Consider the following 25,486-nt stretch of genomic DNA (forward strand, 5'->3'; position numbering starts at 1 on the left):
AGTTTTCTGCAGCCTCATATTATTTCATTCCTCTTCTGTCCAGATATTCTCAGCATCCCGTTGCAATTGTTCAACTTAACGTCCATTATTTATCGTCCGTCAGTACCTTGACAAGTGGACTACAGCATGTGATCTGAACACGAACTAGGACAGTGTAGGAGTTTTAACATAATTTAATGAAAAATGTTTGTAATATATCAGGACACCTGAAGATGGCCGTTTGGGGCCGAAACATGCAGTGTCTAAGTGTATAATGATAAACTAAAATTAAAATTAAGTAGTGAACAAATAAGTGTTGCAGTATTGACGGACGATAAATAATGGACGTTAAAAAACCTTTTTTGTCAGTAGTTAAAATTTTTAAACCACATAGGTTCGTGTCCGTACTCCTATCATTCTTCTTGTATGGGGCAGATTTTGTGCCGCCTGTCTGTCTTGATGAGGAGGTTCTTGATGTTGTCCAGGGTTTGTTCGTGTTTTTTAAATAACATCTAGAAACTTTTAAAAACTTTACAACATCAGGAAGCTGCTGTGATTGTGAAACGTCCGACTTTATGTGTACTGTGCATTATAGGATATAAGTGTATGTATTTTAAATCAAAACACCTATTGTGATGGTAGTTTCCAGTTTGTAATGATGTTCCCTCTGAAGATGGCCTGCAAGGACCGAAACATGTAAGGGAGATAAGTTTTAACGTAGTAAAAACTTATATGACACATTGGACGGAGTGGTTTGTACTTATAATTGTTAGTGTGACGGACCAGAATGAAACAAATAAAAAATTATTAATATAATGAATATAAACAAAGATTTGCCATTGGAATTAAAAGATGCTGAAATAAATAAAACAGGACATTTTTGGGAATCAGTGCATGACAAGGGACTAAGAGAGGGTATTGTGACAGATGAAGATAATAAAACTATCTTCAGTTTTCCTCCTCTGTAAGCTGATTTTGTTTGGTTCTTTTCGAAATCCTCTTAAGAGGGTGTCAGTATATAACTACACATAATTTTGTCATAAGATCAACAAAGTTTTAAGTTCAATAACTTTGTCTTTACCCGTAAATGGTATAACTGACTTTTCATACAATGCAAAAAATAAATTGTAAGGATATAATTATACATCACCGTACAATTTATGAGTGACATTCCACAAACAATATAGAGTTATATATAACCTGATGATGATGACGACATTGACAATGACACTGTACAATGAAACACATTGGCGGATGTGTTAGTAAAAAATATGATACCATATATCAGATTTTCACAATGAAGGGAAAGTGTTGTAAGATGGAAAAATATCATTAATATAAACAAAGATATTATTTACACTGTGTCAGGAATTGCTGTTGGAATTAAAAGTTTTGCTGAAATAAATAAATCAGGACATTTTGGGGAATGGGTGCATGACAAGGGACCAAGAGAGGGTATTGTGACAGAAGGAGATATTAAAACTATCTTAAGTTTTCCTCCTTTATAAGCTGATTTTATTCAGTGTTTCAGTACGTAATTACACATAACTGTGTCATAAGATCAAAAAATTTTGAGTAACCTTCACTGTAAGTGGTATAACTGACTTCATACAATGTAACAAAATGAATTTATTAAGTGAGGAAATAATTATTCATCACTGTAAAATTTAAAAAGACATTTCACAAACAATATGTAAATAACATGATGATGACGATGATGTTGATGATGAAAAGGTACAGTGAAGCTCATGGCCAAATAAAATTGTATCCGAGTATTTCACATGCTGGGTGGACAGAAATAAAACACTTTATATATAAAGTTGTGCATTGCATGCACACAGTACTATCTGTTGACATTTGGATTAAACTCTCAATAGTCTTAAGTTAGCGGATGCTGTCATGTCCACCCAGACTATATGTGTTTATTATACAGCTTGGTGCTCTAACTGTTAGAACTGACTTTTCATACAAATAAATAATAATTTCAGTAACCCAGCAAATAATTATTTACAATTTAACAGTGAAACACACAGCTGAATAAAATTGTATCTTAGTATTTCACATGAACTATATGCTGCAGCAAACTTGCCTGAGAAACACCAACCTCGTTATTAAGTTTAACTATAACAAGGTATAAAGAGGGTGGCAGCAACTGCTCCACTTCTCTCCATTTTCATTGAAGTCTGCCAGTTCCATCTGTTGGCATCTGGCTCAAACATTTCCACAGTGGCAAGGATTTCTGTTCTGTCACGTCCACCCAGACAGTATATGCAATTTTTATACACAGTGGCACTGCAGTGACTTCGAGGTATGCTCATTGAGGTCATGTAATCCCATTTGTCTGTCAGGGTGTTGTACCTAGCACATGAAAATATGTGTTAACATCAGTGGTTTGAAATGATTTTCAGTGTTAAGAGAATGACAACATTCTTATTTGAATGTTTTGTTTATTCAATGACCCTGTCAGTAACTCAGAATTATAGAGCATCAAATGATTTGATAACAGTTAATAACAAATTGGTCGATAAGTGGAAAGAAGCTGGTATATTTTGAAGTACTATCATGGCATTCTGCTGGAAGGACTGAGGAAACCCCTCCACCAGGATAGTCAGTGTCCTGCAGGGATACAAACTGGGCACCTTCTGAACACAAGTCAGAAGTTCTTCTGCTTGAGTCAATTTTCTTTACAGAATGGCAATGTTAAAATGCATATTTGTACATATAATTAAGGCTATTATGAAATTACTGTACACACATAAGATCTGAAGCTTTTACAATACTTACATTGTAGTCTTCCAGATTGTGACACCATGTAATCTTATACGTGGATGCCAACATTCTGGTGGTACATTTTGCCTCAATCTTTGGCTCTAAACATTGTAACGAAGTTTTTATTTTAAACTACATGTCTGTACTTTAATAACTGTATTGTTGTATCGTTTGGTACATGGACACCAGTGTTTCAGAGGAAGATGATGCTTCAGCATAGAAAGTGCTGGATGCTCTTCTACCTTGATGACAGAGGCAGCAGGTTTTTCTGAAACACTCGTACTCCTCTACCAAGCTACATGATATCACACCCCCAATGACTATAACAGTGATACTCACTGGTGTGAGAGCCTTAAATCTTGCTGTTTTCACCAAATTGATTTATGCATGAAACCATCAGCAAACTACTATGTACTTGTATTATAATGGTTTAATAAATCACTTAATTTACAGATCTCTATATATAAATGGAGTTGGGATAGCTTAGTTGGTATAGAATGGGTTATGGGCTGGGTGGCCAGGTTCAATTCCAGGCTGTACAAGATTCTCTCATCTCCAGAGTGACCAGACTCTGTGGCCCCCCCCCCAGCCTCCTATCCAATAGTTAGTTAGTTATTGGAGAGGGTGGGTTTCCCCATGCACTGCGACCAGTTTGATCTATTGTGCTTCCCTCTATGATATTCTACCAGTCTCTATACCCTACCAATATTGGTGCGTGCCATCAGTCCCGACCGAGCCAGCGAGTTCGGCCTCTACTGGCTTGGCGGTATCTATAATGCTTCCCCCATCTATCAGAAGCGTTAGAGACTATTGTTGGGCGGGAAACGTCCTTGAATTTGGCTCAGTGACCTCCTTTGGAGATATGACGTTCTTTTACGTGCCATTAAGCTACGACATGGGACCCACGGCTTAAAGTCCCTCCTGGAGTACTTGTTCCCTGAATTTTTCGGCCCTTGAAAATTCCACGACCTCCGCCGGGTTTGAACCCGCGTACCACGAGTCATGAGGTGGGAACGTTACCTCTAGACTACGGAGGCTGCTTCTCCTAGCCAATAAGTACTAGGGGCTTTTTCCTTGTAGGTAAAGCAGCAGGGGCGTAAAGCTGACCACTCACCTCCATCTAGTGCCAAGGTCAAGAAAGGTGGAGCCATGCCTCCATGACATACTGCTTAACTAGTAAAGCACAAGGACAAATGTACCATTTACCTACACATAAATAAATAGTAAAAGTACATCAAGTGTAACTCGCTTAATTGGAGTAAGTCCACCATAGCACATCCCACACACTACCACATTCTTCCACTGGATTACACATAACATATGGCTCACAATACAACAGTCGGTAAAATATTAGACATAACCAACAACAGAAGGCCACCAATATATTCTTCTGCCTACTAATCTTATTTTAACTGATATTAAGCATTTACTCTTGATATATAGAACTTATTTTTAATGAATTAACTACAGGGCAGGATGCAGAAACTTACTTTTTTTGAAGGCGAATAAAAGAAAAATTATTGCTGATACACAAAATTTATGTTTAGCTAATGAAAGAACATACTTTAAAGTTTTAAATCATGTAGGTTTAAACAAAATATCTTGAAGGTGATGGCCACCGTTCTCTATGCACTGATGCAACCGTTTTCTGAAGTTCCCCTCTGCACGTTCCAACATGTGCACTGGAATTTGGGCTACTTCCTGCCGAATAACGTTCTTCAGCTGAAGCGGGTTTGTGGGACTATGTTTAAAAACCTCTGCCTTGAGGTATCCCGATAAAAAAAATCACAGGGTGTTAGATCAGGTGAGTGCCCTGCCCACAGGATGTCACCTCGAAGCAAGATGAGCCGTCCGGGGAACTTTGCCCTCAAAACTGTCATCGAAGTTTGGGCTGTGTGGGCTGTGGCACTATCCTGTTGGAACCAGACATTTCCTAGATGTATTTCTTCAAGAGCTGGTTTGAAAAAGTTTTTAATCATGTCCACATACCACTGTGAATTGACAGTAACTGCATGATTGTCATCTTCAAAAAAATAAGGGCCAATAACTCCAACTCTCAACAACACACCATACTGTCACCTTATCACTGTGAGGTGGCCTCTCATGGAGTTCTCTGGGATTGTTACCACTCCAATAGCACAAATTCTGCTTGATGACATATCTGGATAGGTGAAAATGTGCCTCATCACTAAAGAAAACAAGTGCATCAGGGGGTAAAGTTTCCAATAAAGTTTCGCACGCTGTTGTTCGGTTCTGGAAATCACGTGGTGACAATTCTTGCACAACAACCATCTTATAGGGATGGAAATGAAGATGTTCATGAAGAATTCAGCTCATTGAATGATTGGATATGTCTAGGGCGACTGCATGTTTGCGAGCGGAGCGTCTTGGAGATCTCAAAATCAACTGTCGAACTGCCTCCACATTTTTTGGCGTCGTAACGGCCCGCTGTCATCCTGATGATTTTTTCACCACACTCCCGTTTATCCTAAAGTTCTCTACCCAGAAAACAATCGATTTCCGGTCAGGAACCGGACCTCTGGGCTTAATTCCGAAGTGAGTATGGAACAGACGCTGCACTGCCATGTAGGAATGGTTGTTTGAAAAATAGGCTCCAACAGCAAATGCATGCTGCTCATTTGTCCACCTCATGTTTCCTACTGAGGGGTATTAGACAGAAACTTCTGCGACTGCTGCATTCGCCGAGCCTATCCCCACTCTTCTGCAACCTCCCCTCCCTTCACAATGCATCTTCACAAAAAGGAAGTTTCTGCGCCCCACCCTGTATTTAGTCTTAATTTTTACAACTACAGAGTCCCTTTATGATAAAATATAGTAACATATGTACAAACAATAGCATACTGTCACGTGTATGAGTGACTCTCAACAGGGTTTTGGATTGGAGATTGGTTTTATTGACCACCTTAACACATGACTCATGACTACACTTAATTATAGCACTATCGCTGATTTCCGCATTTTACAAATCACTACAGCACACGTGAACTCTGAGTGCATCCCTGTCATCATGGAATTGCTGGATGAAATGAAGCAGTAAGCATGTAAAGCATTCTGGTATAAACTTTTGAAGGAGCCAGTGATGACTTCCAAGGGTTTTCATTGACGAAAAAGTGAAATGCACTCTGGATCTTCAATGATGACTGGGTGGTAACATGCAGCCTAATGAGGTTCAATCACACATGGAGTTGCAAGAGGACCTTGAGAATCTGATCGAGTAGTGATGATGACAATGAAAACAATATTGAAGTCATGGAAAAAAGAAAGTGAGACTACCTAACCTTGGCAAGACATTGCTCCTGGCTTCCACGTATTCACAGCTTTTCATGCAAATAATCCACTTATGGAACATAGTCTGACTTTCAAGTGAGGGTTCATACAATTGTTGCAAGCGTGTAAGGGCTGCAAATGAAAGATGAGCCAGCCTAACATGAGCTTTCTGAAAAAGCCAACCACATCCACTGCCAAAGCTCTCATTCAGCCACCAACCTCACTTCATATTGTCATGCTTTAGTGACTAGACATGGAGGTTGGAGAGCAAAATGGATTTACTGAACTCTTAAAAATTGTTAACTACAACTAATTATAGTGTTCTTGCGGACTCATGCACTTGACTTCTCACTACAGCACACATTAAGCTTTGCAGTTTGCTATGTCTTCTGCTTCTGTGCTCATGTCCTTAATGGCTAGCAACTGTCTCACAGCTCCTCATGGCCATAACTCTCAACTTACGCCTTGCCCCAAATGTCGACTCATAACTGCAACTGTCCCATGACTCACTCAGTGCTCGAACTCCGTCTACTCTCCATCAGAGTCAGTTTCTTTATGATTGGTGGTTTACTGCCAAACAGTTTGTCATGGCCTCAAGCCCCCCTGAGGCTTGCGACTAGAGCTTTGTTTTCTATGCAACCCATGTGGTCATATTCCTTATGTAACATCCTCTCTGATGGGAGGATGGGTTTGTCTCTCATGGATAGGCTTGGCCTTTGTCAAGTGTACACATTGCACATATAAAATGTTACTGAAAATTCTTCCTTTGCACTATATACAAGTCCTCTGTCAGTCCAGGCTTCTCAGAGCAGATCATGCCTTTCTTGCTTATCTTATGCTACAACAGCAGCTTAGTCACTTGAATGGTTGTAAGCTTGACTTCTGTTGAGTTTAAGCATCATACATTTTCTATGTCTAGTTTCGCCTTGTCCTATGCTGTGAACACATTCATTCTCATGATTTTGTATGAGTTCTGCTTGTTGCCTGCATAATTTTGTTATATAACCACATATATAGTAAAGGTAGAAAGCTGCATGCAAATTGCAGACGGGTGTGCACCTTGGAAAACTTCCAATGCTGCAGACAGCCTTGTTCTACAGGTGCTGCAATTTTAAGAGGTAGGTGTCTGCCTCAAATTACCAGGCAGGGCAAGCATTAAGTTTTTACTGATCTAATCAGTGCTTTATGGAGGATTAGTTTAATGTCGGAACTTAAACATTCACATTTCAATAGAGAGTACACATTCTAATAAATGTTATGAAGGTCTTGGCTTCAATCATTTCTATGTGCAGTCTTCATATATTCGTAATCCTCTTATTGAAAATTATATTGAGATGTTTTACATGCCTGACAAAGTGGATATTTCGTCCATTCAATGTAAGATAAGCCTCAGCGGGCCTAAGTCTCATCTTCATTAGTTTTATGTTCCAACTCTCACACCGTGTCTCAGTAGCACTGAGACCTTGCTGCAACTTTCTGACAACCATCTTTGTAGTCTGTCATATATACACAGGTGTCATCAGCAAAAGACCTTACAAAGATACCAGGTGTTCGGGGCATATCATTTATATAAACACTGTACAATGTGGGGGACAGGACAGAACCTTGTGGCACCGCTACTTGTATATCTCTTGGTTTAGACAGTTCGCTTCCAACCGAGACTCTGAATTTTCTCTGAGAAAGAAAAGAGCTAATAAGCTCAATTAAACGAATTGAAATTTTAGTTTAGATAATTTACATGCCATGTTGTATCAAAGGCTTTTTCAACATCCAAGTTTACTGCAGCCATAGACATGTTATTGTTGAAATTTAAGGTGTCTACTCTCCACTGTAATGAGCTCTCCTTATATGATATAACCTCACCACAGGCACCATAGAGAACACCGCTCCAATAGTGTCTTTGATTGTTGTGGTGGCCGCTGCCTAGCAATAGGCTGGGCATTGTTACTTGATACCCAACTGTTGTCTTGCAACAGACGATGTAATCATCATCACTGGTATGACAGCCCTTTGTGAGCCCTGGCCTTCCTCAGGATTGCTCGCCATTCTTCTCCATTCGACGCTACATTCCTCCAGTTCTTTACACCCAAAATTCTTATGTCCTGCCACACACATTCTTCCCATCTCAATCTTGGTCTTCCCACTTCCCTATTTCCTTTTGGTTTAGTATTAAGTATTTTCTTAATCATTCTATTGTCGCTGGCACGTATTATGTGTCCAGCCCATTCAAGCCTTTTCATCTTTATAAGTCCAATAATGTCTGGTTCATTAACCCTTCAGCGTGGTTTGCCATACACAGTAAGCTGGTATTTAAATGGTCCTACCTGTGGTTTGCCATACACTGTACGCCAAGCTGTAAGCTTAATTTTGACGATCCATAAATATGGAACGAAACAAGCCAGCATGATGACAATTGCACTGGGCTGTTGTGAAAAGAATACGCTCTCTGTTCATGTAACCATAACATTCAAGATCCTGCAGCTCTGCCAGTCAGTCTAAGTAGAACCCGTGACCTCACAGTTATGATGGCCCAGTGACTATGATATAAACAAGAAACAAAGCCTGTGGTTGTTTGTGATTACAACAAAAACATGCTGAGAGTGGATCTGAAGGATCAAATGCTACAGCGTACTTGCTTGAACGAAAGAAGAGTACTAAGTGGTATCAGAAGTTATTCAAGAGGCTACTCAATGTAGCAATACATAACGCAATGGTCATATATCATTGTCTCCCGAATAACAAAAACATGGACACACTAAAGTTCAGACTTTCACTAGCACAAGGCCTTGTGGAAAATCTCGGTTCTGGTTTTCCTCATCCTGTATACGGCCGTCCGTCAGTTGAGCCACCACCTAAAAATTCACAGAACGACATTTCCTGGAGCATATTCCAGCCAAAGGAAATAGGCAAAGCCTCAAAAAAGATGTGTGGTGTGCGCAAAACATGGTAAAAGGAAAGAATCTATTTATTGGTGTAGTGAATGTGAGGCAGGGTTGTGTTAAGATGTTTCAAGAAATACCATACAAAACTCAACTTCTAATCTATAGTGGCTCTGACTAAGGCGATTAACTTCCATGGAATGTGCAACTCTTCCATTGCCAGATAAAGACTATCTATATCTATGGAGTCATAGGCTGACTGGAAGTCAATGAAAAGATGATGTGTTTCAATTTGAAATTCATTACACTTTTCCAGGACCTGGCAAATAGTGAAAATCTGATAGTTAGTTGATCTTCCTTCATGAAATCCACATTGGTAATCCCCAATTATGCCTTCCACAAAGGGAGAGAGTCTGTTAAATAGAATGTTGGAAAATATTTTATATGCTATGCACAACAGACTAATTCCTCTATAGTTAGAGCATACCATGACATCGCCTTTCTTATGAATAGGGCATACAATATTTAGGTTCTATTCCTCTGAGATTATTTCAGTAATCCATATCTTAACTATAAGCTGATGTAAGTGCTTAGCATATTCTGGGCCTGCAAATTTCACTAATTCTCTGTGATGAGATCCATTCCTGGAGCTTTATTATTTTTCAATTTTTTAATAGCTTGTTCTACTTCTTTTATGGTCGGCGCTGGCTCTTTAGCCTCAAAATTTCCTTGATTCCAGTCTATGGTCATACTTTCCGCTTGTTCGAAGGCATTACCATTTAATAATTCCTCAAAATATTGCACCCATCTTTCCAATATTGCTTCATCGCTACTCGATATCGTGCCTTCTTTATCTCTACATAAGGTTGTTCTAGGTTGAAAGTCCTTTCGACTTTTATTTAGTTTTTGATAAATCGCTCTAATTTCAAAGACAAAAACAACACTGTCCAGTGTGACTATTTAAGTTTTATCACTTAAAAACTCATCACCCTTACATGTTTCGATCCCTATGGCTCATCCTCAGAGGGCATCAATACTTTTTCCGGAAACTACTATTACAATAGGTGTTAAATTATATACGTACACATATAATGTCTGAAATACATAATGTACACAATGTTCAACTTTTCACAGTCACAGCAGCCTTCCTGGCATTAACATTTTTTAAAAACTTTGTTGCTTAAGATTAAAATTTATAAATCATGCAAGAAAGACAATAGAATTAACACGAACATGCATGGTTTATAAATTTTAATCTTAAACAACAAAGTTTTAAAGAACTTTAAACAAAATTTAATACCAGGAAGGCTGCTGTGTCTGTGAAAAGTTGAACATTGTGTACATTGTGTATTTCAGACATTATATGTGTACGTATATAATTTAACACCTATTGTAATAGTCGTTTCTGGAAAAAGTATTGATGCCCTCTGAGGATGATGCGTAGGGATCGAAACATGTAAGGGTGATGAGTTTTCAAGTGATAAAACTTAAATAATCACACTGGACGGTGTTGTTTTTGTCTTTGTAATTGTTAGTGTGACGGACCAGAATGAAACAAATCAAGCTCTAATTTCGTTTGAACTTCTTAAATGCTCCAGTTCAATCAGTTCTTGTTTATCATATTCCCTTTTCTTCTTTGCATGCAATCTTTTTTCTTTTCTTCTCGCTTCACATTGTTCTTCCACAGCCCCTTGAGTATGGTTCCTTTGCTGCATTCTCTTATATGCCTGGTTTTTTTTATTTGTCACTTGCTCACTCTCCATCAGACCAATTCTTATACTTTATCCTTCCCATTCTTCCTAAGACTGCACCAGCAGCATTTATACAATAACAGCTCTGAGGCCCCTCCAAGCTTCACTGACATCTTCACTATCAGAGAGACCTGCCAGGCATTCACTAATTAATCCAGTATATGTGGTTGCAATTCCTTGTTCCACCAATTTTCCACCATTCAATTTATCTTCCTTGCATTAGATATTCAACTTCTAATCTTTGATATTATTAAGTAATGATCAGAGTCAATGTTGGCCCCGCTGTAGCTCCTGACATCCATCAAGTTTGAACAATGTCTTACATCTATTAGGATGTGATCAGTTTGGTTAAATAAATTTCCATCAGGGGATTTCCAGGTTCGTTTATATATATATATATCCTTGTGATTAAACATTGTACTACCGACTACCATGTTTCTTGAGGAAGCAAAATTTATTAATCTCATCCCATTATCGTTTGACTTGTTATGTAGGCTATGTTTTCCAATAACCGATCTATATACATCCTCGTACCCCATTTTAGCATTCATGTCCCCTACGATTATTTTACAGTCCCTTTTTGGACATTCGCCATATATTTCATCCAATTCATCATAAAAGGAGTCTTTCTCCTAATCACTTTAATCTTCAGTTGGGGCATGTGCACAAATAAGGCTACAGTTAAAAAACTTTCCCTTAATTGGTAGCCTACATGTTCTGTGAGATTTTGCCTGGAAGTCTATAATAAGATGCTTCCTTTGTTTTCTTAACAATAAAACCTGTTCCAAACACGTGGCTCTTCTTCTGACGACTGTAGAATACAACATGATCTCTCTTTTCCATGACTCCTTTACCCAACCACCTCAGTTCTTGTATAGCAGTGATATCTAGCTTATAGCTATCTAGTTGATCAAGTAGCATTTTTAGTGCTCCGGCTCTGTAAAGAGATAATACGTTCCAAGATTCAATTCTCAAATACTTTAAACATTTTCCACATCATCTTCAATAGGTCTGTCCAGCAACTCTTTCCTCGGATTTGTGAACAATTTAGATTTTACAGTGTGAGGTTGTTGGCCTCACGCCCAACCCCCAATCTGGAGGACCAGGGTATCCCTCCTTGTCTGGCTCCTACCCCTTGACCTGTCCGGCATGGGTGGCCCTACCAGTAGCTACGCTACCGCCAGTATAGCTCTCAGGGTCTCAGGAGCTCTCAAACCCCACCACAATGATATGGTGGAGATACCATTGGAGACGATGTAGTCATGTCACAATATTCTGGAACCTGAAGCCACTCCATCCTCTTCATTACCATCACAGGGCTCTGAAACTGATAACCTGAAAAAGCTGGAGACAGAGGCTCAGCAGGGCCCACCTCCTGCTATCCTTCATCATTATCACCAGTTATGAGTCACCAGGCAACAACTCTCTGGTTTCAAGACAAATAAAATATTACTTTAATGTAATTTTATTGCTTTTTACATGTTGTAGTGCCCAGTATTTATGTTATTCTATTTTTCATCTGAGTTTAGCCTCATTTACATGTGATATGGCAAGCCTCAACTTAGAAAGGATACACTGTTGTCAGATCTTCATTTCATATCCAAATGCCACAAAGTATGCAAATGAAGCCTGGACCATTCTGTAGTGGAACTTACTTACTTACTCATGGAGTTGAGCCCTTCTGGAGGAGCTGCCAATTCTGCAGCTACTCAAGAATTTACCAGCCTTTTATGGAACCCGAAGGTTTATTACCATGTTTACAAGTGCCCTCCACTGGTCCCTATCCTGAGCCAGATCAATCCAATCCATAACATCCCATCCTATCTCTCTAAGATCCATTCTAATATTGTCCACGCACCTACGCCTTGGTGTTCCCAGTGGTCTCTTTCCTTCTGGCTTTCTCACCAATATCTTATAGACATTCGTCTCCCCCATTCGTGCTACGTGCCCTGCCCACCTCATCCTCCTTGACTTGATCATTCTAATTATACCTGGAGAAGAGTAAAAGCTATGAAGCTCCTCACTGTGCAGTTTTCTCCAACCTCCTGTCACTTCAACTCTCTTCAGTCCAAATATTCTCCTCAACACCCTGTTCTCAAACACCCTCAGTCTATGTTCCTCCCTTAATGTCAGAGACCAAGCTTCACACCCAGACAGAACCACAGGCAAAATTATAGTTTTGTATATTCTAATTTTTGTTTTTGGAAAGCAGATGAGAAGACAAAAGGTTCTGGACTGAATGGTAGCAAGCATTACCCAAGTTCAATCTCCTCTTAATTTGCTCCTGAATCAGGTTTTGATCTGTTATTGTTGTTCCCAAATATCTGAATTGTGCCACATTTTCAAAACATCTGTTTCCCGTTATTGCCCTGCATGTTGGTGATGAAACAGCAACATATACTCAGTTTTCTCTGTGTTTACTTGCGTCAATTAAAGTTTGTGTGTTTTTCTTTATGGTATCTACATTATCACCCAGTAGATTCACATAACCGGCATAGGCCAACAGCTGATGTGTCCCGTTTAATTTCAGTCTCACCTGGTTTCCCTGGACCTTCCTAATGGCATATTCTAAAGCAAAGTTGAAAAGGAGTGGCAATAAAGCATCTCATTGTCTTAGACCATTCTGGATAGGAAATTTATCAGACAAATGTTTACCTAAATGGACTTACTATACATTTCGTTTAAACACATTTCTGTGGTGGAACACTGGTCACAAATAATTATTATGCATCTGACCATCAGCAGCCTCCATAGTCTAGGGGTAACGTTGCCACCTCATGACTCAAGGTACGCGGGTTCAAACCAGGCAGAGGTCGTGGAATTTTTAAGGGTGGAAAAATTCAGGGAACAAGTCCTCCGGGAGGGACTTTAAGCCGTGGGTCCCGTGTCGTAGCTTTACGGCATGTAAAAAGAACCTCATGCCTCAAGGAGGCCTCTGAGCCAAATTATTAAGGACATTTCCCGCCCAACAATAGTCTCTAACGCCTCTGGTAGATGGGGGAAGCATCTAGATACCGCTGAGCCAGTAGAGGTCGAACTCACTGGCTGAGTCGGGACTGATGGCATGCACCAGTATCGGTAGGGTATAGAGACTGGCAGAATATCACAGGGGGACATACAATAGACCACTGGTCGCGGTGCATGGGGAAACCCACCCCCTCCAATAATAATAATAATCTGACCATCACATGTCTGTTGGTCAACGTGGTTTCATGATGGATAAGACTGATGTCACTGTCGGCTAATGCTGTTGAGGCAGATGGGTGAGCACTCATACAAGGGCTCATTAAACTGCAGCCAGACTGCAGTATTCACCACACATGAATTCTCCTACCATGGGAGTTTTCAAGAATGTTATTCCCAGGAGAGACACTACCATGCAGAATAAACATAGATATGAATAAAGTAATCTTACGTACACTTAAACTCACCTTTCTACTGATTTCAGGAAAGATGTGCCATCATATCCTCCCATGACATAGAAAATTTGCCCACTGCTACACAACCAAATGAAGCTCTTGTTTCATGCATTGGTGCCAAAGTGTACCACCGACTTCTTCCCTGATCATATTTTTCCATACATTTTAAATATGTATCTGTTCTGTTCCCTTCTCCACCTGAATTAAATTTTCTTTCATCAGTGCTACACACCATAATATGATGAAAAATGTTTCTTATATGAGGAGACAAATTATAATCAGATATGAAACACACAAAGTCTTATGAAATGACCACTTCTTTCAATACTATTACATACTGCAATAAGCGCACTAAAAGTGATAATGAAGTCAGATAAATGTGTACAGGAAGTACATACATAATCATTAAAGTTCATTTTTTGGACTGCGATCCTTAGGGAATTCCTGTGTACACTTGGTCGTCAACTTACGACCGACTTCCTTTCTGACTGACAGGTTGTAAGTCGATCTGGTCATATGTTGGCCATATATTTATTAACAGTATTTTTTAACCTTTCCAATCTTTTTATCATCTTTATAATTTATTTTTAAAAACTTCTACATTCTAATAATCTCTTATTTTTCTTTTTTTTTTCTTTTGTGGTCGTAAGTGTGGCCGGTCGTAAGTCAACGACCAAGTGTATTTAATTCAGCATGTGCATGTTAAGACCTACCACAGCTCATCGCTCATATAACAACAGTAGTAATAATTCAGTTCTTTATTATTTATGTGCTGAGCCAACAGCCGCACGGCCAATTGCACACACAGCACAGTGTAGATAAAAGTAGTTACATATTGGACAAACACAACATAAAGTCAAAGAATAATTAAACATAAGCATTTGAGGAAAAACACATTAAGGAATATAAGGAAACAACAGCATTATCACAGATCTAATTGGCAATTGAGAAATGTAAGGTACAGACATTTAGAAAGAATGATGGTGATGATAATGATACTAATTCAGTTTTATTTTAGTTTATGTTTGTGCAAATAATAATAGTTACAATTATACTATATTATAAAAGTTGACTGAGAAGAATTTTCCTGGCTGCGAATACGTTAACATCCCTGCAAACAACATTAGCAGCTGATGCACATCTAGCAGAGGGTCAATTTTTACATGAGGAACAGACAATGAACAATGCAAGGTCTCTGATATATTGAGCACGAACTCGGATACCAAAGATTTTCAAAACAGAAGGGCAGAATTTCAAACCAACGTAATTTTGAGTAAGAAAGAGAGCATTGAGGTGATGCCTCCTCATGTGTAAAGGGTGCAATTTTAACTCCTCCAGAGCAAGAAAATAACATTAATGGACTTGAGGAAAGAAACTATTAAAACAGAGGGCCAAAAACCTCTGCTGGATGCGTTCCAGCTTCTTGGCATCAGTTGACGTGATTGAATTCCAGACTACGGACGAATATTCAAGCTTAGAACTAAATAATGCGGCGTACAATCTGAGCATACAGTCTAGAGATGAGAAATTCAAAGTAACGTTATGAAATAGACCCAACAGCTTAACACAGTAAGATAAAATATAGGGTGGGGTGCAGAAACTTCCTTTTTTTGAAGACGCATTGTGAAGGGAGGCGGAGGTCGCAGAAAAGTGGGGATAGGCTTGGCGAACATAGCAGTCACAAAAGTTTCTGTCTAATACCCCTCAGTAGGAAACATGAGGTGGATGAGTGAGCAGCATGCGTTTGCTGTTGAAGCCTATTTTTCGAACAACCATTCCTACATGGCGGTGCAGCGTGCGTTCCGTACTCACTTCGGAATTAAGCCCAGAGGTGCGGTTCCTGACCGGAAATCGATTGTTTTGTGGGTAGAGAACTTTAGGACAAACGGGAGTGTGGTGAAAAAAATCATCAGGACGACAACGGGCCGTTACGATGCCAGAAAATGTGGAGGCAGTTCGACAGTCGATTTTGAGATCTCCAAGACGCTCCGCTCACAAACATGCAGTCGCCCTAGACATATCCAATCATTCAATGAGCTGAATTCTTCATGAACATCTTCATTTCCATCCCTATAAGATGGTTGTTGTGCAAGAATTGTCACCACATGATTTCCAGAACTGAATAACGGCGTGCGAAACATTATTGGAAACTTTACCCCCTGACGCACTTGTTTTCTTTAGTGATGAGGCACATTTTCACCTATCCAGATATGTCATCAAGTAGAATATGCGCTATTGGAGTGGTAACAATCCCAGAGAGCTCCATGAGAGGCCACCTCACAGTGATAAGGTGACAGTATTGCGTGTGTTGTCGAGAGTTGGAGTTATTGGCCCTTATTTTTTTGAAGAAGACAATCATGCAGTTACTGTCAATTCGCAGCGGTATGTGGACATGATTAAAAACTTTTTCAAACCAGCTCTTGAAGAAATGCATCTAGGAAATGTCTGGTTCCAATAGGACAGTGCCACGGCCCACATAGCCTGAACTTCAATGACAGTTTTGAGGGCAAAGTTCCCTGAACCGTCATCTCGCTTCGAGGTGACATCCTGTGGGCAGCGCACTCACCTGATCTAATGCCCTGTGATTTTTTTTATGGGGATACCTCAAGGCAAAGGTTTTAAACATCACCCCACAAACCTGCTTCAGCTGAAGAACGTTATTTGGCAGGAAGTAGCCCAAATTCCGGTGCACATGTTGGAACGTGCAGAGGGGAACTTCAGAAAAGGTTGCATCAGTGCATAGGGAACGGTGGCCACCACCTTCAAGATATTTTGTTTAAACCTACATGATTTAACACTTTAAAGTATGTTCTTTCATTAGCTAAACATAAATTTTGTGTATCAGCAATAATTTTTCTTTTATTCGCCTTCAAAAAAAGGAAGTTTCTGCGCCCCACCCTGTATTATTGACATGTTCATGGAAATACAAGTTTAGCATCAATAAACACTCCTAGGTCTTTTATAGAATTGGTACGGGTTAGAGATAATTAACAAAGTTTATACTAGTAGATCAGTTTGTTGGTTTTCTTGGAGAAGGATATAACTTGAGTTTTACTGATATTGAGTTTCATACAATTAGCAATGCACCGATCTTGTATAGAGTTAGTGTCAGACTATGTATGTATGTATGTATGAATGAAAGGGGTGGGCCATAAAAACCGGCCCTCGCACTGCGACCTTCAATGATCTACTGTGCTTCCCCTTGAATCAGCCCTTTATTAATCCTACACTTTTAATAAAGTGTAAGACCCTGCTTATAGCAGCAACATAAAAGTCACTTGGTTCCATAAAAAAACCGACTGAAAAGGTGTCCTTTCAGGTGGCAGTGTCCGGTAAGTAATCCTACCACCAATCTTACTTAGTCTCTGTTTAATCTCAACAGATCCTTTGTTCGTCTGGTAGAGGATCCTGCAATAAAACCCTTTGCCCATCTAAGTCCAATTCTGGATTCCCAGTATTTTTTATGGTTTCTATCAGTCCAGTCCCTGATCGCTTCTTTGGCAACTCCAATTGAGATGCCACAAGCTGGTTCAGGTCCTATGAACAGCTGTTCAGATCCTGTTCTTGCCAGTTGATCTGCGGTTTCATTCCTTACAATACCCTCATGATCTGACACCCATATCAGTTGTACTCTGTTATACATCTGGCCAAACCAATTTTGAAGTGATTCGGTGTGTACCAAGTACTTTAATCACAGGTTGACTGTCTGATAGGATATAGATGTTCCTATTTCTATAGTTCCTATCCATATTCTCAACTGCGCATGCCTTAATGGCATACACCTCTGCCTGGAATACTGTTGTGTACTGACCAAGGTTGAAGGTATACTTCAGCTCCAGTGCCTTTATTTGTCTTGGAACCATCTGTATACCAGATTAGTCCCCCCTTTCTATCAGGTTGAAACCCCTCTTTCCATTCACTTCTATCAGGAAATCTGATTGTGAAGGGTCTATTATAGACATGTTTCGGTAGCATTTTATCAGACCCCATCTGTAGGATGGGCTCTGTTTCCATATCCTGAGTCATGTATGCATGTCCAAAACCATCAGATTTAGGTCTCCATTGATCATTGCAACATAATCTGTAGTTTCCTAACTTGGCCTCTGCTTCCATCTGCAAATGCAGTGGAGGGAGTCCTAGCAGAATTTCCATTACAGCTGTTGGAGCTGTCCTCATTGCTCCCATAATTCCCAAGCAGGCTGCCCTTTGCAGTTTGCTAAGTTCTGCCTGACTTGTTTTGAGTTTGACTCTAGGCCACCATATAGTGGCGGCATAGGTGTTTATGGGTCTTAGCACTGCAGTGTATATCCAATGTACCACTCTTGGTGTCACTCCCCAAGTCTTCCCAAACATGCCTCTACACGTCCAGAAGGCCTTATGGGCCTTAGTAATAGCCTTATACAGCTGTTTTTTCCATGTCAGCCCCTTGTCTAATGTTAATCCAAGGTACTTGACTTCACTGGACAGCTGGATCGCTTTACTGAAGAGTATTGGTTCTTTGAGGCCCCTTTATACCCCTCTTCCTAGTAAAGGGTACAATCACCGCCTTGTTTGGATTGATAGACAAGTCTGTCCTTTTGCACCACTGTTGAACTGTATACAGGGCTGTTTGTAAGACCTCTGTTACAGTGTGCAGGAATTTCCTATTAATCAGGATTGCTATATCATCAGCATATCCTACTGTGAACTGGCCTGTACTGTTGAGCTCCCAATGAAGATCGTCCATGACCAGGCTCCATAGGAGAGGGGAAAGAACAGCCCCCCTGTGGACACCCTCTCGCCGCAGACACTCTTAGGATCGCTCCAGACAATGTAGTACTTATATTCCTGCTATCCTGCATGGCACAGATCCATCTACATATTGCGGCTCAGTGCTGTGCCTTTCAGCAGCCTGTTTTATTGTGTCAAAGGAGGTTCTGTCAAAGGCTCCCTCTACATTATTGCTCCAAGAGCAATATCCTTGTGTTCATTAGCATTCTCTATGCATGTTATACATTATGCAATGCAGTTTTGGTAATTTACCTATTTGGTAAGCATGTTGGTTTCTGTGCAAAGGATGAATTTTCAGTGCACCATCCCTAATATGTCTATCTACCACTTTCTCCATCATTTTCAAATGGAAAGATGACAGGCTAATAGGACGATAAGCATTAGCCTTGGTATAATCAAGTTTCCCGGGCTTCAGAATAAATGTCACTTTAACTTGCCTCCAGGCCACAGGGATAAACTCATGCGCCATGCAGACTCTAAATATGCAGCATAGGTGTGGGACTAAATGTTCCATCCCTTGCTGCAGAAGTGCCGGTACAATACCATCTGTTCCTGCAGACTTAAATGGTTTGAAGGTACCCAACGCCCATCTGATTCTTGATTGATTGATTGATCAATCACCCGACCAGCCAGGTTCCAGTCTCTCCCATTTGTTATGTATCTACATATGTCCAGGTTCAGCTGGCCCGCCCATCAACTGAATCATCAATCAACTTTGAATCTGGGAAGTGAACTCTGAACAGTTCCTTCAGTGTCCCTTCTCCAGTTTGGATATACTTGCCATCAGGCAGCTTGATAGTACTGGCCTTGTTGGTCGCCTCTTTTGCCATGACCTTCATGAGTCTGGCACTGCCCGGTATATCATTGATCTCCTGGCAGTACCTCCTCCATGAGGATCGTTTGGCTTTCCTTATCTCTTTATTGTAACAGGTGAGGGTTTCCTTGTAGATGTCCCACTGCCCTGTCCTTTTCGCTATATTAAATAGCTTTCTTGTTTTAACTCTTAGCCTACTCAGCTTTTTATTCCACCAAGGTGCATTCCTTGGTAAGCGAGTGGTCTTTGCTGGACAATTATGATAATAAGACAAGATGACGACCCATTGCAACTGGTCAACAGATCAATCTATGTCACTTATCATGCATATGCTTCGCAAGATAATCTCCAGGTTCGTCTTTAGGTCGTCCTTGTAGAATTCCCAATTGGTTCTCCCGGGATTCCTGAAGATAACTTGTTGTATTGTTATGTTACCTATTTGAAAGCATATGTATCTGTGGTCCCATAAAGATGGCTCATCAGATACATGCCAATCACTAACCAGGTTTCTTATATTATTTGTTCCTAGTGATAAATCAATAACCTCCTTCATATTGTAAACCACAAAGGTAGAATCATTACCATGGTTTAGAATATTCAGGTTCAAACTCACCAGAAAAACCATAAGGCTCTCTCCCTTTGGGTTGGTGCCAGTGCTCCACCACAAGATGTGGTGCGCATTGGCATCACACCCAATGATGAGGCACTTTTTCCTGCTACAGCAGTAGTCTCTTAGTTGATGGTGGTTCATCTGAGTCGTATGGAAGGTAGACTGAAGCAACAATCACCTTCTTGATGCCTCCTCGGTACATGTGTGGGAACATCCCACATTATAACGCATTTCTGCAACGCTCGCTCTTCACATCGCTTTTCACCATCACGCTCATCTCATCCCCCTCAAAGACCAAATTGGAAGATACTGTGTCTGACACAGGTTCTGCCCTATGCTGAACCTCAGGATCTTTTAGCACCTTAACAGTCCCTTGTGAGAGCCTTGTGAATATTCTGTATCTGGTCCTCTGTATAATAGTATAAGAGTCCCAGTCTATTAATAAGATAAGCCTCTGGCCTCGGCTCAGATTGCTTATCGAGTACCCTCCAGTTCTCAGTATGAAGTCCTGGATTGAGGTCTCCAATCCATTTCAGCAGCTCTTCCTGATTCTTGGCACCTTTGTTCCTAATCCGGAGAGCCACTTTAACAAGACTGGGCAGGTTCCTGGCATCAGTAGCCTTCAGCCTGGCCCCTGATTTCAGTCTGTGGTTGTCAATGTCTTTGATGAGCCATTGACCAGACTGTTTGTCAGTGCATGCATAAATAAGTGCACCTTCCTGTAGTCTGTAGGATTTCAGGTGTGGTAGTTCTCGCTTTGGAGTTCTACATAACATCTTCCCCAGTGCTTCCAGAATGGAATTCTGGTCATCTTTGGTGAGCTTATCCTCAGGATAAGTTTCCTTGAAGATAGCTACCTTTATATTGGTCAGAGCCTCATTGTAAGTCCCTGGTCCCTTAGAGTCTCTGGGCCTTTTCGGAGTTATGGCTGTTTCTGTAGGGATACTGCCCTCTGACCTTGGCCTCTTAAAGGATCTGGTGGGGGTTTCTCCCTGCTTGGACGAGCCTCCATTTCCTGGTTGCTGACTGCCCCCAGTTCCTGCTTTGCTTACCCCAGCTCTTGCCTTTTCTAACTACTTTATAGCACATCCAGACAAGGCCTTCTTCGCTAGATGGGGTCCACCTACTCCAGAGACTAGGTGTCCCAATCCTTCCCCTGCTGCAGGTGTGCTAGAGGTACTAGCCCCCTGCAGTGATATGTCATTACTACTGACTCCCAAATAGGAGTTCTTGGTTTTACCTCAGGTAGGTTCTGAGCCACTGGTTCGCCCCTGCCTTTAGCTGAAAGTTCAACAGCAGGTTCGCTGGTTGCAACTGGGACCCTTAGTGGTTTGCCAGAGCTTCCAGCCCCCTGATGAAGCATTTCTCATAGGGATCCCCTGGGAGGGGGTCCCTCTTCAGTTTAAGGTCCTTACAACCGGTTTTTTATTTGGTACCTTTCACTGGGTGGAAGGCATAAATAAAATGGGGTGCTGCCTGGTGTCCCGAGGGGATCATTCATGACACTGGCTAATCACCAGCCCCATGCCAAGCAGCCCTCAGCACGATGCCTCACACCTTGGCTTAGGTTGTTTGGTCCTGTTGTGAATGAATACTCACAAGCCTCCAGGGCCTAGAGTGCCTATTCAGGGGGAGAGGGGTATCCCAGATGATCAATGGGAGTGCGATACCAGTTAGTCACGAGGTTGCAACAAGGAACACATGCATGAGAGAGTCACTCCTGGGGGTGGCCTATGAGCTCCCCCATTCTCACCCCTCCACATGGGTTGGTCAAACCATTTTAGAGTGTTGAGCCTGAAGGCTTGCGGTAGCTTATTGGTATTTTTAGGGAGACAACTCAAATAGCCGAAGATACCCCCATAGGAGTGCTCTCTCACATTCGTCCCGGGTACGCCGTAGTGATACCCAACAGTCATTATGCCGCATGGGAGCCTCCGGTCATAATGTTATTGCCCTTTATGAGAACTTAGCCGCCAGCCCCGGAAGGTCATAATAATCCAGACCCCGAGACTGTCGTTGCCCAGTGGGACCATGAGGAGGTATCCCAAAGCTGTGTCCCAACGCATCCCTGGTCCACGATACGTCCCCACCAAGGGCAGCCGTAGTTTGGCCAACCTCATTGAGAATGGCGTCATTACTACCTGTAACATGTGACCTAAGAAAGTCGCAGTTACCCCACCTAGTGTCAAGACTAAAGTAGAAAGCAGTCCTGAGAAGAATGAATGGCTAAGTAAATTTTGATGTCAGCCAAAAGCAGACACATGAGAGCAGGCAATTGCATCACATATGTCGTTAATAAGCACACTGAAGAGAAGGAGTCCCAAGACAGATCCCTGAGGAACACCAGAGAGAACTTCAAAAGGTGAGGAAAGAACACCAGAAATACGGACCCGAGATTTCTGGTTGGATAGGTAACTGCAAAACCAATTTACATAGCCACTAGAAAGCCGAGTAGCACTGAACTTGTGAAGAAGAAGAGAATTTGAGACGAGGTCGAATGTATTGCTGAGGTCAAAATAAATGGCATTAATTTGTCTCTGAGAGCCGACTATAGGGGAAATAAAATCAATGTAAGTTATCAAATTGGTGCTGGTGGATTTTGTTTTACAGAAGCCGTGTTGATAAGAGCTAATGTTAGATTTTAGATAATGGGAAACACGGTCATGAACAATAAATTAAAATATTTTAGAAAAATTACTCAGTAGGGATATAGGCCTATAGTTGCTAACAGAGGTACTTTTGCCTTTTTTGAGAACGAGAACATGAACAAGAACAGCAAGTGCTAAGCTGTGACAGGCCTCAATATGCACACACACAGAATTAAATACAAAGAGATTCCATAAAGAACACAAACCCTATAACAGAAGCTGTCTAAGATTAAGCTGAAACCTTTGTTTATTAGAAAATTGTATTGTAATTGTTTGGTCCTAAAACTACACACTGAAAATAAATACAAAATTATACCATGCAGCAAAGTCCTTCTTACTCAACTACTCAATAAATTCCTGCCTTTCATAAAAGCTGAACATTCATAAATGTGTTCGGAAGAGCCCATCATTGGACTCCACCCTGATAACCCTCCTCCCTAAAACATTCCAGTCAACATCCTTGCACCCTGTTTTTAACAAAGCTATTTTGATACTTAACTCCTACCTATGCCTAGGTCTTCCATGAGGTGTCTTCCTTTCAGGCTTTTAAAACGAAATTTTGTACACACTTGTGTTCTCCCATGTGTGTTGGATGTCCTTGCTATCCCATTCTCCTTGACTTCATTAACACTTTGCAGACTGGCAATTTAAATATTTAAATCACCCTGCGGTCCGGCATTTTTATACCTACTACCCTAACTTGTGCACTGTTCAATTTAAAAAGAAATATAAAATCTCCTAATTAATTTTATGAACTAAAATTTTTTGAAAACACTTACCAATGCTTCTAGAAGTGCTTGAGGGTGTGATATTTCTCGAAACATTCCCCTCTGGTAAGTGGCATTACACAAAACTTGCAAATGTAGGCAGTCCTACTCCTTTTCTTGTTAATTGCACAAACATGGCATTGCCTAGAAGGCTGCTTCCCCTTGAAATGTTCACTCTTCACAATTTTCGCAAGGGTATGTTTCCGCATATCACCTGAGAGTCGCCCAGGGGGGTCAAAATGAGGCCTGCGTGGGGTGGGAGCAGACGGCCCCGGTCGTACTAAGACTGTGTCTGCCGCCGGTTCTGCTGCCACCGTGTGGTCTGTAGCCCAGGCTTTTGCCACATTCAGCAGAAATGCCTTGTATTTCAATTCTGAACGAGGGTTTAGATTTTTTAAAACCAAAAATGAATTCAAAATGGCACAGTTTATAAGCCACAAGGCAACTTTCTTTGTCCACTTTACTGTTTTCCAAGGAAGAGAATAATAGGCCAAGTACTGATCGGCTCTATCAACTCCCTTCATGAAAATATCATACTCGGAAATACAAACAGGCTTCTTTACCTGTCCATGTCTCCTTTGAACATCAATCATGCTCGAATTGTGAATTGTGGAAATCATATTCACAACACGATTATCCTTCCAGGACTGAAGAAGAATATCCCCCTTCCTCCTGAATGCGGTGTCACCACATTTCAGGGATTTACATTCCTCTTTCAGATCTGGAGGAAGGCCTCTGTTCACCCTAATTGTTCCACAAACACGTACTTTTCTCGAAAACAGGTGTTCTGCAGTTGCCACACTGTTATAATAATTGTCTTGATAGACATGGTAATTTTGATCAAGATAGGGTTCCAAAACAGAAAGAATAGTTTCTTGTAATTTCTTTCCTTCACCAGAATAAATCTCTAAATTTCCAATATAGCCTGAAGTGCTTCCAGAAACTACACGAACAAGTAGGCCATACTTTGTAAGTTTCCCAGGATTATATGTTCGCATACGAAGCCTTCCCCTCCAAGGAATCACAGATTCGTCCAAAGACAGTTGTTGATTTGGCTTATAAACTGTCTGAAATTTCTGAACGAAAAAGTTCAAAATGGGCTGAATTTTGAAAAGCCTGCTTGTTGATTGTGGTTGCAGTTCATTATCATTGAAATGCAAACACCACCAAATTTGCTCAAATCTCTTACGGCTCATTAGTTTGCTGAAAATTTGAATTTCTAAAAATGGATCTGTTGACCAATACTCTTTCAGATTATCCCTCCTTGTATGGCCCATTAGAAAGATAATTGCAAAAAAATTTCTCATCTCTGCTGAAGTGACATCCACCCACTTCAACACCTTATAACTTCTGTCATAATGTTCACGGTGTTGGAGATAGTATGTGTTAGTTTCCTGACATAGCATGTCAAAGAAACTATCTCCAAAAAACAGTTCCGCTACTTCAGACACTTGCGTTGGGTCCGATGGAATTTGCTTCACCCCTGGATTTCCAGTAAACTTTGCCAAAGCAGGCATTTTGTCTACTTTTCCCCATGTGGCTGTACCGGCAATGTTGCTACCTGCACATTCATCGGAGCTATGGTCACTTTCCCTTTCACTGTCTGTGGTCACAATTTTTTGTTCGCCCCTGCCACACTCACTATCAGATTGTGAGTCGCTATCACTAGCAGACTCACAAGGGACGTCAGATAGCTCATCAAAGAAGAAGTCAGATATTTCTTGTTCTCCAAGAAATCGCTTGGGTGTCAACCGCTTTGGTCTTTGATCCATATTGAACTACTGATCAAGTC

General features: G+C 40.8%; 1 protein-coding gene across 3 annotated transcripts in view; it reads right to left on the reverse strand.

Moving 5' to 3' along the window:
* Positions 1 to 734: 734 nt before the first annotated feature.
* LOC111870439 (kelch-like protein 2) overlaps positions 735 to 25,486 on the reverse strand; it is a 78,537-nt gene continuing 53,785 nt past the window's right edge. For all 3 annotated transcript variants that reach the window (XM_023862740.2, XM_033753844.1, XM_023862739.2), the window contains 2 exons: positions 14,098 to 14,283; positions 735 to 2,337 (listed from right to left, as the gene is read on the reverse strand). In XM_023862740.2, the coding sequence (XP_023718508.1) occupies positions 14,111 to 14,283 (173 nt within the window). In that variant the 3' untranslated portion in view covers positions 735 to 2,337; positions 14,098 to 14,110. The remainder of the gene's footprint in view (positions 2,338 to 14,097; positions 14,284 to 25,486) is intronic.

Source organism: Cryptotermes secundus, unplaced genomic scaffold, assembly GCF_002891405.2.
Source record: "Cryptotermes secundus unplaced genomic scaffold, Csec_1.0 scaffold1509, whole genome shotgun sequence".
Lineage (NCBI taxonomy): Eukaryota > Metazoa > Arthropoda > Insecta > Blattodea > Kalotermitidae > Cryptotermes > Cryptotermes secundus.